Source organism: Mobula hypostoma, chromosome 2, assembly GCF_963921235.1.
Source record: "Mobula hypostoma chromosome 2, sMobHyp1.1, whole genome shotgun sequence".
Classification (NCBI taxonomy): Eukaryota; Metazoa; Chordata; class Chondrichthyes; order Myliobatiformes; family Myliobatidae; genus Mobula; species Mobula hypostoma.
In genome coordinates, this window is record NC_086098.1 from 27,362,461 (window position 1) to 27,377,158 (window position 14,698).

The following is a 14,698-nucleotide window of genomic DNA, read 5'->3' on the forward strand; positions in this document are numbered from 1 at the left end:
CCCTCCACCTACCTTCATAATGTCTGCAAACTTTGCAACAAAGCCATCAATTCCATCATCCAAATCATTGACATATAATGTAAAAAGAATTGGTCCCAACACAGACCCCTATGGAACACCACTAAGTCACCAGCAGCCAACCCAAAAAACTCCCTTTATCCCCATTTTTTGTCTCCTGCCAATCAGCCACTGCTTTATCCATGCTAGAATCTTTCCTGTAATACCATGGGCTCATAGCTTGTTAAGCAGCCTCATGTGTGGAAGCTTGTCAAAAGCCTTCTGAAAATTCAAGTACTCAACATCAACCAATTCTCCTTTGTCTAACCTGCTTGTTATTTCTTCACAGATTTGTCAGCCAAGATTTTCCCTTGAGGAAACCATGCTGACTACAGCCTATTTTATCATGTGCATCTAAGTACCCTGAAACCACATCCTAAACAACTGAATCTATTATAAGTCCCTCTCTTTAATTTTTATGTTGGCTCTGACTTCCCTTGTTAGCCATGGTTGTGTCATCTTGCCTTTCGAACACTTTTTCCTCCTTGGGATATATATATCCTGTGTCTCCTGAATCACACCCAGAAATTCCAGCTATTGATACCCTGCCATCATCCTTGCCAGTGTTCATTTACAATCATTTCTGGTCAACTCCTCTCTCATTCCTCTGTAATCCACTGTAATACTGATATATCTGACTTTAGCTTCTCCTTCTCAAATTTCAGGGTGAATTCAATTATATTATCGTTCTTATTACGGTCCATTATGGTCCCTAAGGGTTCTTTTACCTAAGCTCTCTAATCAATTCTGGTTCATTGCACAACACCCAATCCAAAATAGCTGATCCCCAAGTGGACTCAACCACAAGCTGCTCTAAAAAGCCATCCCGTAGGCATTCGAGAAATTCCCCCTCTTGGAACCCCACACCAACCTGATTTTTCCAATCTATCTACATATTAAAATCCCCCCTGACTGTTGTAAGATTGCCCTTTTGGCATGCATTTTCTATTGCCCGTTATAACTTGTGGACCACATCCTTACTGCTGTGTGGGGTCTGTATATAACTACCATCAGGGCCTTTTTATCCTTGCAGTTCCTTAGCTCTATCCAACATGACTCAACACCTTCCACCTCTTTCTAATGATCTAATTTCATTTTTTACCAACAGAGCAACGCACCCTCTCTGCCTTCCTGCCAGTCCTTTTTATACAATGTGTCACCTTGGACATTAAGCTCCCAGCTACAATGTTCTTTCAGCCATGATTCAGTTATGCCTACAACATCGTACCTGCCGATCTTTAACTGTGCCACTAGTTCATTTGCCTTATTCTGTATACTGCACACGTTTAAATACAACGCATTCAGTCCTGTATTCACACTTATTGATTTTGTTCACCTTTTACTTTGCAACTCATCTCGTTGATTGCAACTTTGCCCTATCAACATCCTCTCCTTGCTAGGAGTCTCACTACACATTGCCTCTGTTTGTAACCCAACTACCTTGTCTTCCACACTGACACTCTGGTTCCCATCCCCCTGCCAAATTAGTTTAAACCCACCCGAACAACTCTAGCCAACCTGCCCGCAAGGATATCGGATCCTGTGGGGTTCAGGTGTAACCTGTCCTTTTGTATAGGGTCATACCTTCCCAATGAGAAGAGATTCCAATGATGCATAAATCTGCACCAGTTCCTCAGCCATGCAGTCACCTGCCAAATCATCCTATTCATACCCACACTAACGCGTGGTACAGGCACCAATCCAGAGATCACTGCCCTGGTGTAGTAATCTCAGTTTCTCAGCTTTCTACCCAGCTCTCCAAAATATCTTTTCAGGACCTCCTCACCTTGTCTACCAATGTCATTAGCCTAATATGTACCATGACCTCTGACTGTTCACCCTCACCCTTGAGAATGCTATAGATATGATGCAAAGAGGCAACATACCATCCAGTTATCTCTATCATGCTCACAGAACCTTGTCTCTGTTCCTCTAACTAAGGAACATCCTGTCAACACTTCACCTCTCTGCTCTTCTGAGCCACAGCACCAGACACAGTGCCAAAGACCCAGTCACAGTCGCTCCCCCCGGTAGGTCGCCCCCCCCCCCAATAGTATCTAAAGTTATATACTTATTATTGAGAGGAACGGCTACTGGTGTACCCTGGACTGGCTGTGCATTTCCCTTCCTTTTCCTGACAGTTACCTACGTCCTGCAAACTGGGGGTAACTACCTCCCTTTAGCTCCTGCCTATCACCTCCTCATTCTCCAAAAGGCAGATTATTAAGCAAAAAACGATGTTCAGGTAAGCTACACACATCAAAGTTGCTGGTGAACGCAGCAGGCCAGGCAGCATCTCTAGGAAGAGGTGCAGTCGATGTTTCAGGCCGAGACCCTTCGTCAGGTAAGCTATGTATTTTAGTGCATAAATCACTAATATTTAGCAACAAGTTATCCAGAGGGCAAATGGCATTTTGACCGTTATTGTAAAGTGGTTAGACTTTAAGGACAGGGAGGTTTGGCTTCAGTTTTAGTAAGTGTTGATGAGGCTACCATACATTTGGACAACTGTTTACAGCTTCCGTCAAAGAAAGCAGCTATTTTGGGATTGTATCCCCTTGTGTTTAGAAGAATAAGAAGTGAATTTATTCAAACATGCAAGATCTTAGGGGGGCTGTCCATACCCAGAGACGTTTTCGCCAGTGGGACAGTCAGCAACAAGAGATAGCTACAAAGTAAGAGACCACCATTTAAACTGAGAAGTGTAGAAACACCATCTCTCAAAGGGTAGTGAATCTCTGGAAGTCTCTGGCCCTGAGGGCAATGAGAGCCCAATTATTTGGTGCATTTAATGTGCAAATGAATAAATATTTGAAGGATTGAAGAACTGAACATTATCGGGAACTGACATAGAAGAGGAGCAGAGACCAGTAAAGATCAGCCATGATCATGTGAAATGGGGCCTGGTTGCCTATTCCTGAACCTATTTTCTCACGAATTTAGGTATTCTCAGCCATATACTTATGATGATTATTTATTTATTTATTGGGATACAGCACAGAATAGGCCCTTCTGGTCCTTAGAGCCTTGCAGCCCATCAGCACCCCAATTTAGTCCTAGCCTAGTCACAGGACAATTACAATGACCAATTAACCTGCCAACCGGTACCTTTTAACTGGTGGTGGTTAAGAAAGCATACGGTGCATTGGCCTTCATCAATCATAGGATTGAGTTTAGGAACCGAGAGGTAATATTTGCAGCTATATAGGATCCTGATCAGACCCCACTTGGAGTACTGTGCTCAGTTCTGGTCGCCTCACTACTGGAAGGCTGTGGAAACCATAGAAAGGGTGCAGAGGAGATTTACAAGGATGTTGCCTGGATTGGGGAGCATGTCTTATGAAAACAGGTTGAGTGAACTCAGCCTTTGCTCCTTGGAGTGACGGAGGATGAGAGGTGACCTGATAGAGGTGTATAAGATGATGAGAGGCATTGATTGTGTGGATAGTCAGAGGCTTTTTCCTAGGTCTGAAATGGCTAGCACAAGAGGGCACAGTTTTAAGGTGCTGGGGAGCAGGTACAGAGGAAATGTCAGGGGTAAGTTTTTTATGCAGAGAGTGGTGAGTGTGTGGAATGGGCTGCTGGCAACATTGGTGGAGGTGGATATGATAGGGTCTTTTAAGAGACTCCTGGACAGGTACATGGAGCTCAGAAAAATAGAGGGCTATGGGTAACCCTAGGTAATTTCTCAGGTAAGGACATGTTCGGTACAGCTTTGTGGGCAGAAGGGCCTGTATTGTGCTGTGGGTTTTCTATGTTTCTATGTCTTTACACTGTGGGAGGAAATCGGAGCTCCCGGAGGAGATCCACACGGTCACAGGGGAGAATTGAACCTGTGTCGCTGGTACTATAAGGTGTTATGCTAACCACTATGCTACTGTGCATAACCAACACCGTACAGCAGAAGTGAATGAATATTTAATATCTCCTTAAGATATCTGAATCTATGTGAAGTCTTTAAAGAATACATGACTTACTTGAGGTAAAGACTACTTACTTGTCGACGTAACTGCAACATGAATGAGAGTGACTGTAATCGCATAATCCCATATCCATTCTTTAACTACCCCAGCAAACAGCAGCCCACACACAAAGTAGGTCAACTCCATTGAGATCAGATTGACTAAAAGACAAGAAAGCCAAGTAATTCAGCTATTTATGTCACATTAAAAGTAAACATAATCATTTGGCATTCTAATGTAATGAAGTGGAAGAAATTTGTTCTCGGAGTTTGATATAGGAAGATCAAGGCAATTCATTTCACTAATATAAGAATTTATTACAGGTCATCATCCAGTAAAATAATTGAAAATTTCAAACTAAGACTTTAATGACGGTATCATGGTATGTATCATGCATAGTAGATAGTCAGCAGATTAATGGAGCCAACTTAAATCATCTATTGGTCCTAGATAAATCAAACTGCTATGCTGTGAAACAATTAACCATATGGCAGGACAAGGTTTCCATAATAGTGTTAAGGCTCTTAATGATTTGAAAATATTTTTTATTATTTAAGTGTGTTTTACATTGAATTGAAAGATTTAGAATGATATGAAAGAATAGGGCCTATTAGGGACCAGAAAGATGCCCTATGTGTGGAGCTGAAGACAATGAATAAGATTCTCATTGAATACTTTGTAAGTTTCTCCGAGAAGAGGGGAATTTTGTCAACATGGTTAGAAAGAACAGTAGTGAAATTTTGATTGTGAGGTAGATGCTAAAAGAAGGTGAATTAAGTGTTTTTAGCAACTTTAAAAAAGGACAACTTACCAGGCCTGGATGAAATATATACCTGACTGTTAAAGAAGCAGAAGAGGAAATTGTGGAGGCTTTTATCATCTTTTTCCAGTCCTTCCTGATCATAAGAATGGTACCAGAGGACTGGAGGATACCTACAGTAGATTGTGTCATTGTTTAAAACAGTGAAAAGTATAAAGTAATCACAAGCCAGTTCGGTCAACTTTAGCATTGGAGATATTATTAGAATCCATACTCTGGGACAATGTAACTCTGCTTAGAAGTTTACAGATTTATCAAAAGGAAACAGGATGGAGTGCCAGCCTGACTGAGTTGATTTCACTATTTGAAGTGGTAATAAGAAGGATCAATGAGAATGGTGCATCAGCCTGCACGGATTTCAGCAAAGCTTTTTTTTAAACAGGATCTTCCATGACAAGTTGCTCAAAGCCGTAACTGTGCATGACATCCTAGGAATAGTGGCAAACTTTATCCAAAATGGGGCAGTCAGATCCCTACCCCTACTCAGATGGCGGTAGGGATACAGATCTGATTCCCCAGTTGAGTGCTAGAGGCAGAAACACTCATCACATTTGAACTGTACTTGAATGTGTCATTAAAGAGCTGGAAGCTGGGACTCACCTGACTGGATCCTTCTTGACCATCACAGAATAAGAACAGAAACAGCCCGAATCAAAGCAGAAAACATAAAGGAATATAGCAAAAGGTCAATCATTGGACCTGAATGTCCATTTTAAGTTCGGATAAATTATATTTTTCTGTTTTTTAAATTTTAGATTTTAGTATTGATTTAACATAATCATACATCCATATTTAAGATTAATAAAATTAGTATGATTCAAATTAACTTCCCTTGTTACATGACAATAAATTAGATTTTCTTGTCATACCCCAAGAACGCAATATCCCCTGACTGCTCTTCTTCCCCCAGGACATGGATACCAAAGATTTGTATCTGGGGTGTTAAAATAGTAGGGCACCACCTTGGGTGGAAATTAGGATTAACAGTGGATACTGCAGATTTAAGTATCCAGAAGATGATGTTCCAGAATCATACAATGCTTTTTGGAAGGGTGAAGAGTTACTGAGGGAAGTTCCCTTCCATATTTTCTCTAATGTTACACCCAATAAAATAAGCGTATTCCAATATTAACTGCAACTCCCATTTCAAGCATCATCAATATTAGCTAATGTAAGTCACAGTCGTGTTTGCTGGAGCAAGCTGTCCATCTCGTCTCACACAACATCCCAGCTGACATGCCAAAAATTTATGCACCATCTTATTCAAGTATAACAATGACAGTGACACACAGCTGAAAACTTGAGACATGGCCTGTGTGCACTCTTGGCTGAAACAGGATAAATCCATAAGACATAACAGCAGAATTAAGCCATTCTGCCCATCGAATCATGACTGATCCATTTCCCTCTCAATCCCCTTTTACTGCCTTCTCCCTGTAATCTTTCATGCCCTGACTTATCAACTTCCTCCTTCAGTATACCTAATGACCTGGCCTCCACAGCTGAATGTGGTTACAAATCCACAGATTCTCCATCCTCTGGACAAAGAAATTCCTGCTCATCTCCATTATTAATGGAGTCCCTCTATATTGAGGTTGAATTGAATTGAATTGACTTTATTTCTTACATCCTTCACATACACGAGTAAAAATCTTTACATTACGTCTCCACCTAAATGTGCAATGTGCAATCATTGTAATTTATAACAATTTATAATAAATAGAACAGGCAATATAATATAGAGTACACTCAAATCAGCATGAGTTCATCAGTCTGATGGCCTGGTGGAAGAAGCTGTCCTGGAGGCTGTTGGCCCTGGCTTTTCTGCAGTGGTACTGCTTTCCAGATGGTAGCAGCTGGAATAGATTGTGGTTGGGATGGCTTGGGTCCCCAGTGATCCTACGGGCCCTTATTACACACATGTCCTTGTAAATTCCTGAAACATGGGAAGTTTACAACTACAGATGCGCCAGGCTGTCCGCACCACTCTCTGTAGAGTCCTGTGATTAAGGGAGGTACTGTTCCCATACCAGGCAGTGATGTAGCCAGTCAGGATGCTCTCAATTGTGCCCCTGTAGAAAGTTCTGAGGATCTGGGGGGGGGGCCCATACCAAACTTCCTCAACTGTCTGAGATGAAAGAGGCACTGTTGTGCCTTTTTCACCACATAGCTGGTGTGTGCAGACTATGTGAGGTCCTCGGTGATACAGATGTTGAGGAACTTGAAGCTGTTTACCCTCTCAACCCCAGATACACAGACGTCAATAGTGGTTAGCCCATCTCCATTCCTTCTGTAATCCACAACCAGCTCCTTTGTTTCTGCGACATTGAGGGAGAGGTTGTTTTCTTGACACCTCTGTGTCAGAGAGGTGACTTCTTCCCTGTAGGCCACCTCGTTATTGTTTGAGATAAGGCCAATCAATATAGTGTCATTGGCAAATTTAGTTAGCAGATTGGAGGTGTGGGTGGTGATACATTCATGGGTATACAGGGAGTAAAGGAGGGGACTCAGTACACAGCCCAAGGGGCTCCTGTATTGAGAGTCAGAGGGTTGGAGGTGAGGGAGCCCACTCTTACAACCTGCTGGTGATCTGACAGGAAGCCAGGATCCAGCTGCACAAGGCAGCGTCAAGGTCGAGGTCTCTGAGCTTCTTGTTATACCTGGATGGAACTACGGTATTGAATGCTGAACTGTAGTCCAAGAACAGCCCTCTGACCTAGACTCCCCCACTATAGGAAACATCCTGTCCATGTCCACTCTATCCAGGCCTTTCAATATTCGATAGGTTTCAATGAAATCCCCACTCATTCTTGTAGGTTTCAATGCATACAGTCTCAGAGCCATATGATAAGCCTTTCACTCCCAGAATCATTTACCTCAATCTTCTCTGAACCCTCTCTAAGGTAAGCACATCCTTTCTTAAACAAGTGGCCAAAACTCCAAATTAGGCCTCACCAGTGCTTTATAAAGCCTCAACATTACATCCATGCTTTTATATTCCAGACCTCTAGAAAGATCTAAGTTGTATTTGTCTTCCTCACCACTGACTCAACCTGCAAATTAACCTTTAGGAAATCCTGCATGAGGATGCCCAAGTTCCCTTGCGTCTTAGATTTTTGAATTTTCTCCCTGCTTAGAAAATAGTTTGGACCTTTATTCCTTCTACTAAAGTCCATGACCATAAACTTCCTGACACTGAATTCTATCTGCCACTTCTTTGCCCACTCTTCCAATCTGTTTGAGTCCTTTTGCAGCCTCCCTGCTTCTTCAACACTACCTGCCCCTCCACTTACAGTTGAAGTCAGAAGTTTACATACACTTTAGCCAAATATATTTAAACTCAGTTTTTCACAATTCCTGACATTTAATCCTAGAAAACATTCCCTGTCTTAGGTCAGTTAGGATCACTACTTTATTTTAAGAATGTGAAATGTCAGAATAATAGTAGAGAGAATGATTTATTTCAGCTTTTACTTCTTTCATCACTTTCCCAGTGGGTCAGAAGTTTACATACACTTTGTTAGTATTTGGTAGCATTGCCTTTAAATTGTTTAACTGGGGTCAAACATTTTGGATAGCCTGCTACAAGCTTCTCACAGTAAGTGGAGGATTACAAGTACCTGGGGATACGAATTGACAATAAACTGGACTGGTCTAAGAACACTGAGGCTGTCTACAAGAAGGGCCAGAGCCGTCTCTATTTCTTGAGGAGACTGAGGTCCTTTAACATCTGCCGGACGATGCTGAGGATGTTCTACAGGTCTGTGGTGGCCAGTGCTATCATGTTTGCTGTTGTGTGCTGGGGCAGCAGGCTGAGGGTAGCAGACACCAACAGAATCAACAAACTCATTCGTAAGGCCAGTGATGTTGTGGGGATGGAACTGGACTCTCTCACGGTGGTGTCTGAAAAGAGGATGCTGTCCAAGTTGCATGCCATCTTGGACAATGTCTCCCATCCACTACATAATGTACTGGTTGGGCACAGGAGTACATTCAACCAGAGACTCATTCCACCGAGATGCAACACTGAGCGTCATAGGAAGTCATTCCTGCCTGTGGCCATCAAACTTTACAACTCCTCCCTTGGAGGGTCAGACACCCTGAGCCGATAGGCTGGTCCTGGACTTATTTCATAATTTACTGGCATAATTTACATATTACTATTTTACTATTTATTACTATTTTCTATTACTATTCTATTACTATTTATTATTTCTATGACTATTACTATTTACTAATAGTAATATTACTATTACTATTTCTATTACTATTTATTACTTATGGTGCAACTGTAACGAAAACCAATTTCCCCCGGGATCAATAAAGTATGACTGTGACTATGGTTGCTGGAATTTTGTTCCATTCCTTCAGACAGAACTGGTGTAACTGAGTCAGGTTTGTAGGCCTCCTTGCTCGCACACACTTTTTCAGTTCTTCCCACAAATTTTCTTTCGGATTGAGGTCAGGGCTGTGTGATGGCCACTCCAATACCTTGACTTTGTTGTCCTTAAGCAATTTTGCCACAACTTTGGAGGTATGCTTGGGGTCATTGTCCATTTGGAAGACCCATTTGTGACCGAGCTTTAACTTGCTGGCTGATGTTTTGAGGTGTTGCTTCAATATATCCACATAATTTTCCTTCCTCATGATGCCATCTATTTTGTGAAGTGCACCAGTCCCTCCTGCAGCAAAGCACCCCCACAACATGATGCTGCCACCCCCATGCTTCACGGTTGGGATGTTCTTCGGCTTGCAAGCCTCACTCCTTTTCCTCCAAACATAACGATGGTCATTATGGCCAAACAGATCAATTTTTGTTTCATCAGATCAGAGGAGATTTCTCCAAAAAGTAAGATCTTTGTTCCCATGTGCACTTGCAAACTGTAGTCTGGCTTTTTTACAGCAGTTTTGGAGCAGTGGCTTTGTCCTTGCTGAGCAGCCTTTCAGGTTATGTCAATATAGGACTCCTTTTACTGTGGATATAGATACTTGTCTACCTGTTTCCTCCAGCATCTTCACAAGGTCCTTTGCTGTTGTTCTGGGATTGATTTGCACTTTTCGCACCGAAGTATGTTCATCTCTAGATGATCTCAATCCGATAGAAAATTTGTGGGCAGAGCTGAAAAAGCGAGCAAGGAGGCCTACAAACCTGACTCAGTTACACCAGTTCTATCTGGAGGAATGGAACAAAATTCCAGTAACTTACTTTGAGAAGCTTGAGGAAGGCTATCCAAAATGTTTGACCCAAGTTAAACAATTTAAAGGCAATGCTACCAAATACTAACAAAGTGTATGTAAACTTCTGACCCACTGGGAAAGTGATGAAAGAAGTAAAAGCTGAAATAAATCATTCTCTCTACTATTATTCTGACATTTCACATTCTTAAAATAAAGTAGTGATCCTAACTGACCTAAGACAGGGAATGTTTTCTAGGATTAAATGTCAGGAATTGTGAAAAACTGAGTTTAAATGTATTTGGCTAAAGTGTATGTAAACTTCTGACTTCAATTGTGTCTACATATCATCCACAAACTTGGCCACAAAGCCATCAATTCCATCATCCAAATCATTGACATACAATGTAAAACAAAATGGTCCCAACACCAATCCCTGTGAATCACCACTAGTCATCGGCGGCCAATTAGACAAGGTTCTCTTTATTCCCATTCTTTGTCTCCTGCCAATCAGCCAGTCCATGCTAGTATCCTTCCTGTAATACTATGGCATCTTATTTTGCTAAGCAGCCTCATGTGCAGCACCTTGTCAAAGGCCTTCTGAAAATTCAAGTACACGACATCCACTGATTCTCCTTTGTCTATTCTGCTTGCTATTTCCTCAAGGAACTCCCTCAAAGAAACCATGATGACTTTGGCGTATCTTACCATGTGCCTCCAAGTACCCCAAAATCTCATCCTTAACTATCAACTCCCAACCACTGAGGTCAGAGTAACTGGCCTATAATTATCTTTCTTCTGCCTTTCTCCCTACTTGAAGAGTTGAGTGACCTTTGCAATTTTCCAGACCTCCGGAACTATGTCAGAATAACTGATTCTTAAAAGATCATTACTAATGCCTTCACAATCTCTTCAGTTGGACTTGCCTTCATATTTCATCTTTTCCCTCTTTATGGCTTTTTCAGATGCCTTCTGTTGGTTTTCAGAAGTTTCCCAATCCTCCAACTTCTGCTCTATTATAAGCCCCCTTTTTGTTTTTAGGTTGACTTTGACTTCCATTGTCAGCAATGGTTATGTCATCCAGCCCTAAGGATACTTCTTCTTCTTTGTGATGTATCTATCCTGTGCCTTTTGAACTGCTCCACAAACTCCAGCTATTGCTGCTCTGCTATCATCCCTGCTAGTGTCCCCTTCCAATCAACTTTGGCCAACTCCTCTTTCATGCTCCTGCAATTCCCTTTACTCCATGGTAATAATGATACATTTTACTTTAGAATTCTCCCTGCAATGTGAGAGGGAGAAGCTATCTTATTATAGTCACTGCAAATTCTACAAATTCTCTCTCTTGGGAATAAAAGTCAGCACCAACCTGATTTTCCCAATCTACCTGCGGATTGAAATCCCCCATAACTATCATAATATTTCCCTTTTGACATGCATTTTCTAACTCACATTGTAATTTGTAGCCCACATCCTGGTTACTGTTCAGAGGCCTATATATAACTCCTGTCAGGATCTTTTTACCCTTGCATTTCCTTAACTCTGCCCACAAGAACTCTGCATCTTCCAATTGTATATCACCTCTTTCTAAGGATTTGATTTCATTTTTTTCCAACACAGCCATGCCACTCCATCTGCCTTCCTGCCTGCCCTTTTGATACAATGTTTATCCTTAGATGTTTATCTCCCAACTATACTTTTCTTTCAGCCATGATTCAGTGATGTTTTTCTTCAACTCCGTTCTAAATGGCCTACCCCTTATTCTTAAACTGTGGCCTCTGGTTCTGGACTCACCCATCAGCGGGAACATGCTTCCTGCCTGCAGCGTGTCCAATCCCTTAATAATCTTATATGTTTCAATAAGATCCCCTCTCAGCCTTCTAAATTCCAGAGCATACAAGCCCAGTCGCTCCAATCTTTTGACATATGACAGTTCCGCCATCCCAGGAATTAACCTTGTGAACCTACGCTGCACTCCCTCAATAGCAAGAATGTCCTTCCTCAAATTTGGAGACCAAAACGGCACACAGTGCTCCAGGTGTGGTCTCACCAGGGCCCTGTACAGCTGCAGAAGGACCTCTCTGCTCTTATACTCAATTCCCTTTGTTATGAATGCCAGCATGCCATTAGCTTTCTTCACAGCCTGCTGTACTTGCATGCTTGCTTTCAGTGACTAATGTACAAGAACACCTAGATCTCGTTGTACTTCCCCTTTTCCTAACTTGACACCATTTAGATAGTAATCTGCCTTCCTGTTCTTACCACCAAAGTGGATAACCTCACATTTATCCACATTAAACTGCATCTGCCATGCATCTGCCCACTCACCCAGCCTGTCCAAGTCACCCTGCATTCTCATAACATCCTCTTCACATTTCACACTGCCACCCAGCTTTGTGTCATTTGCAAATTTGCTAATGTTACTTTTAATTCTCTCATCTAAAACATTAATATATATTGTAAACAGCTTTGGTCCCAGCACTGAACCCTGTGGTACCCCACTGGTCATCGCCTGCCATTCCGAAAGGGACCCGTTAAATCGCTACTCTTTGTTTTCTGTCAGCCAGCCAATTTTCAATCCATGTCAGTACTCTGCCCCCAATACCATGTGCCCTAATTTTGCCCACTAATCTCCTATGTGGGACTTTATCAAGGCTTTCTGAAAGTCCAGGTACACTATATCCACTGGCTCTCCCTTGTCCATTTTCATAGTTACATCCTCAAAAAATTCCAGAAGATTAGTCAAGCACGATTTCCCCTTCGTAAATCCATGCTGACTGGGACCAATCCTGTTACTGCTATCCAGATGTGTCATAATTTCATCTTTTATAATTGACTCCAGCACCTTTCCCACCACCGACGTCAGGCTAACAGGTCTATAATTTTTTTTTTCTCTCTTCCTCCCTTCTTCAAGAGAGGGACAACATTAGCCACCCTCCAATCCACAGGAACAGATCCTGAATCTATAGAACATTGGAAAATGATTACCAATGCATCCATGATTTCTAAAGCCACCTCCTTAAGTACCCTGGGATGCAGACCATTAGGTCCCAGGGACTTATCAGCCTTCCGACCCAACAGCCTATCCAACACCATTTCCTGCGTAATATAAGTTTCCTTCAGTTCATCTATTACCCGAGGTCCTTTGGCCACTATTATATCTGGGAGATTGTTTGTGGCTTCCCTAGTGAAGACAGATCCAAAGTACCTGTTCAACTCGTTTGCCATTTTCTTGTTCCCCATAATAAATTCACCCGTTTCTGTCTTCAAGGGTCCAATTTTAGTCTTAACTATTTTTTTCCTTTTCACATACCTAAAGAAGATTTTACTATCCTCCTTTATATTCTTGGCTAGTTTACCTTCGTACCTCATTTTTTCTCCGCGTATTGGCTTTTTAGTTACCTTCTGTTGCTCTTTAAAAGTTTCCCAGTCCTCCGGCTTCCCACTCATCTTTGCTATGTTATACTTCTTCTCTTTTATTTTTATACTGTCCATTACTTCCCTTGTCAGCCACAGCCTCCCCTTAGGATCTTTCTTCCTCTTTGGAACGAACTGATCCTGCACCTTCCGCATTATTCCCAGAAACACTTGTCATTGCTGTTCCGCTGTCATCCCTGCTAGGGTATTGTTCCATTGAACTTTGGCCAGCTCCTCCCTCATAGCACCATAGTTCCCTTTGTTCAACTGTAATACTGACACTTCCGAGTTTCCCTTCTCCCTCTCAAATTGTAGATTAAAACTTATCATATTATGGTCGCTACCTCCTAATGGCTCCTTTACCTCGAGGTCCCTGATCAAATCCGGTTAATTGCACAACACTAAATCTAGAATTGCGTTCTCTCTGGTAGGCTCCAGTACAAGCTGTTCTAAGAATCCATCTCGGAGGGGCAGGAAGTCATTGTCTTTGAATTAGTGTTTTGTCAGTTTACAAATCACCAATAGTAGTATTTAAAAGGCAATTTATTCATAGTGAAGTGTTTCAAATATATTGAGTATGCAGTTAACTCAATTAAATTTGAGACATCAATGACTTGAAATGTTAATTCCATTTCGCTCTCCATATCTTCAGCATGTTTGTTGTATTTCAGATTTCCCATATCTCAATTTTTTTTTGTATTTCAACTACCATTGTACTTACACCACTTCAGTCGCTAAATGAAGTTAGGGGGTGTTGGTCAAGCTAGTATTGTCCATTTCAGTCTAACAGGAAATTTAATTTCAAATATTCTTTCTAACATTCAACTTTAAAATGTCATGACATGTCCTTAACCTGCAGATAAAGAATAAACATTGCATCGCTGCTTACAACATTTTTGTATGTATAATGGCATCACATTCATACTTGCTTACCCTTGTATTCTGAGCTTGAGTACGATGGTTCTGTTTTGAAGTCAAATGGCATGAACTCATCATATGTTTCGAGCCTAAAAATAATAAAACATTAGTTGCAACAGCAGAACTTGAAGAACGTTTGTCAAACTAAAAGGGAATAATTTGGCTACTGATTAGAACCACAAAAATATGCTTACAGCATTTTTATTTCTGAAGTTATTTTATTCTTAATAGCAAGCAAGAACAATCAAGACTCCTGTTTCTTGAGTATTGTTTGTGTCAAAATTCTTCCAATTTTCTGTGCAATGTGTAGGTACCCGTTTGTAGGGTAACTTATGTTGCCTACCAGATT

General features: G+C 41.5%; 1 protein-coding gene across 1 annotated transcript in view; it reads right to left on the minus strand.

Moving 5' to 3' along the window:
• tmem244 (transmembrane protein 244) overlaps nt 1-14,698 on the minus strand; it is a 99,144-nt gene that overhangs the window by 54,722 nt on the left and 29,724 nt on the right. The window contains exons 3-4 of the mRNA XM_063070689.1: nt 14,365-14,438; nt 4,055-4,180 (exon numbers count right to left, since the gene is read on the minus strand). Of these exons, the coding sequence (XP_062926759.1) occupies nt 4,055-4,180; nt 14,365-14,438 (200 nt within the window). The remainder of the gene's footprint in view (nt 1-4,054; nt 4,181-14,364; nt 14,439-14,698) is intronic.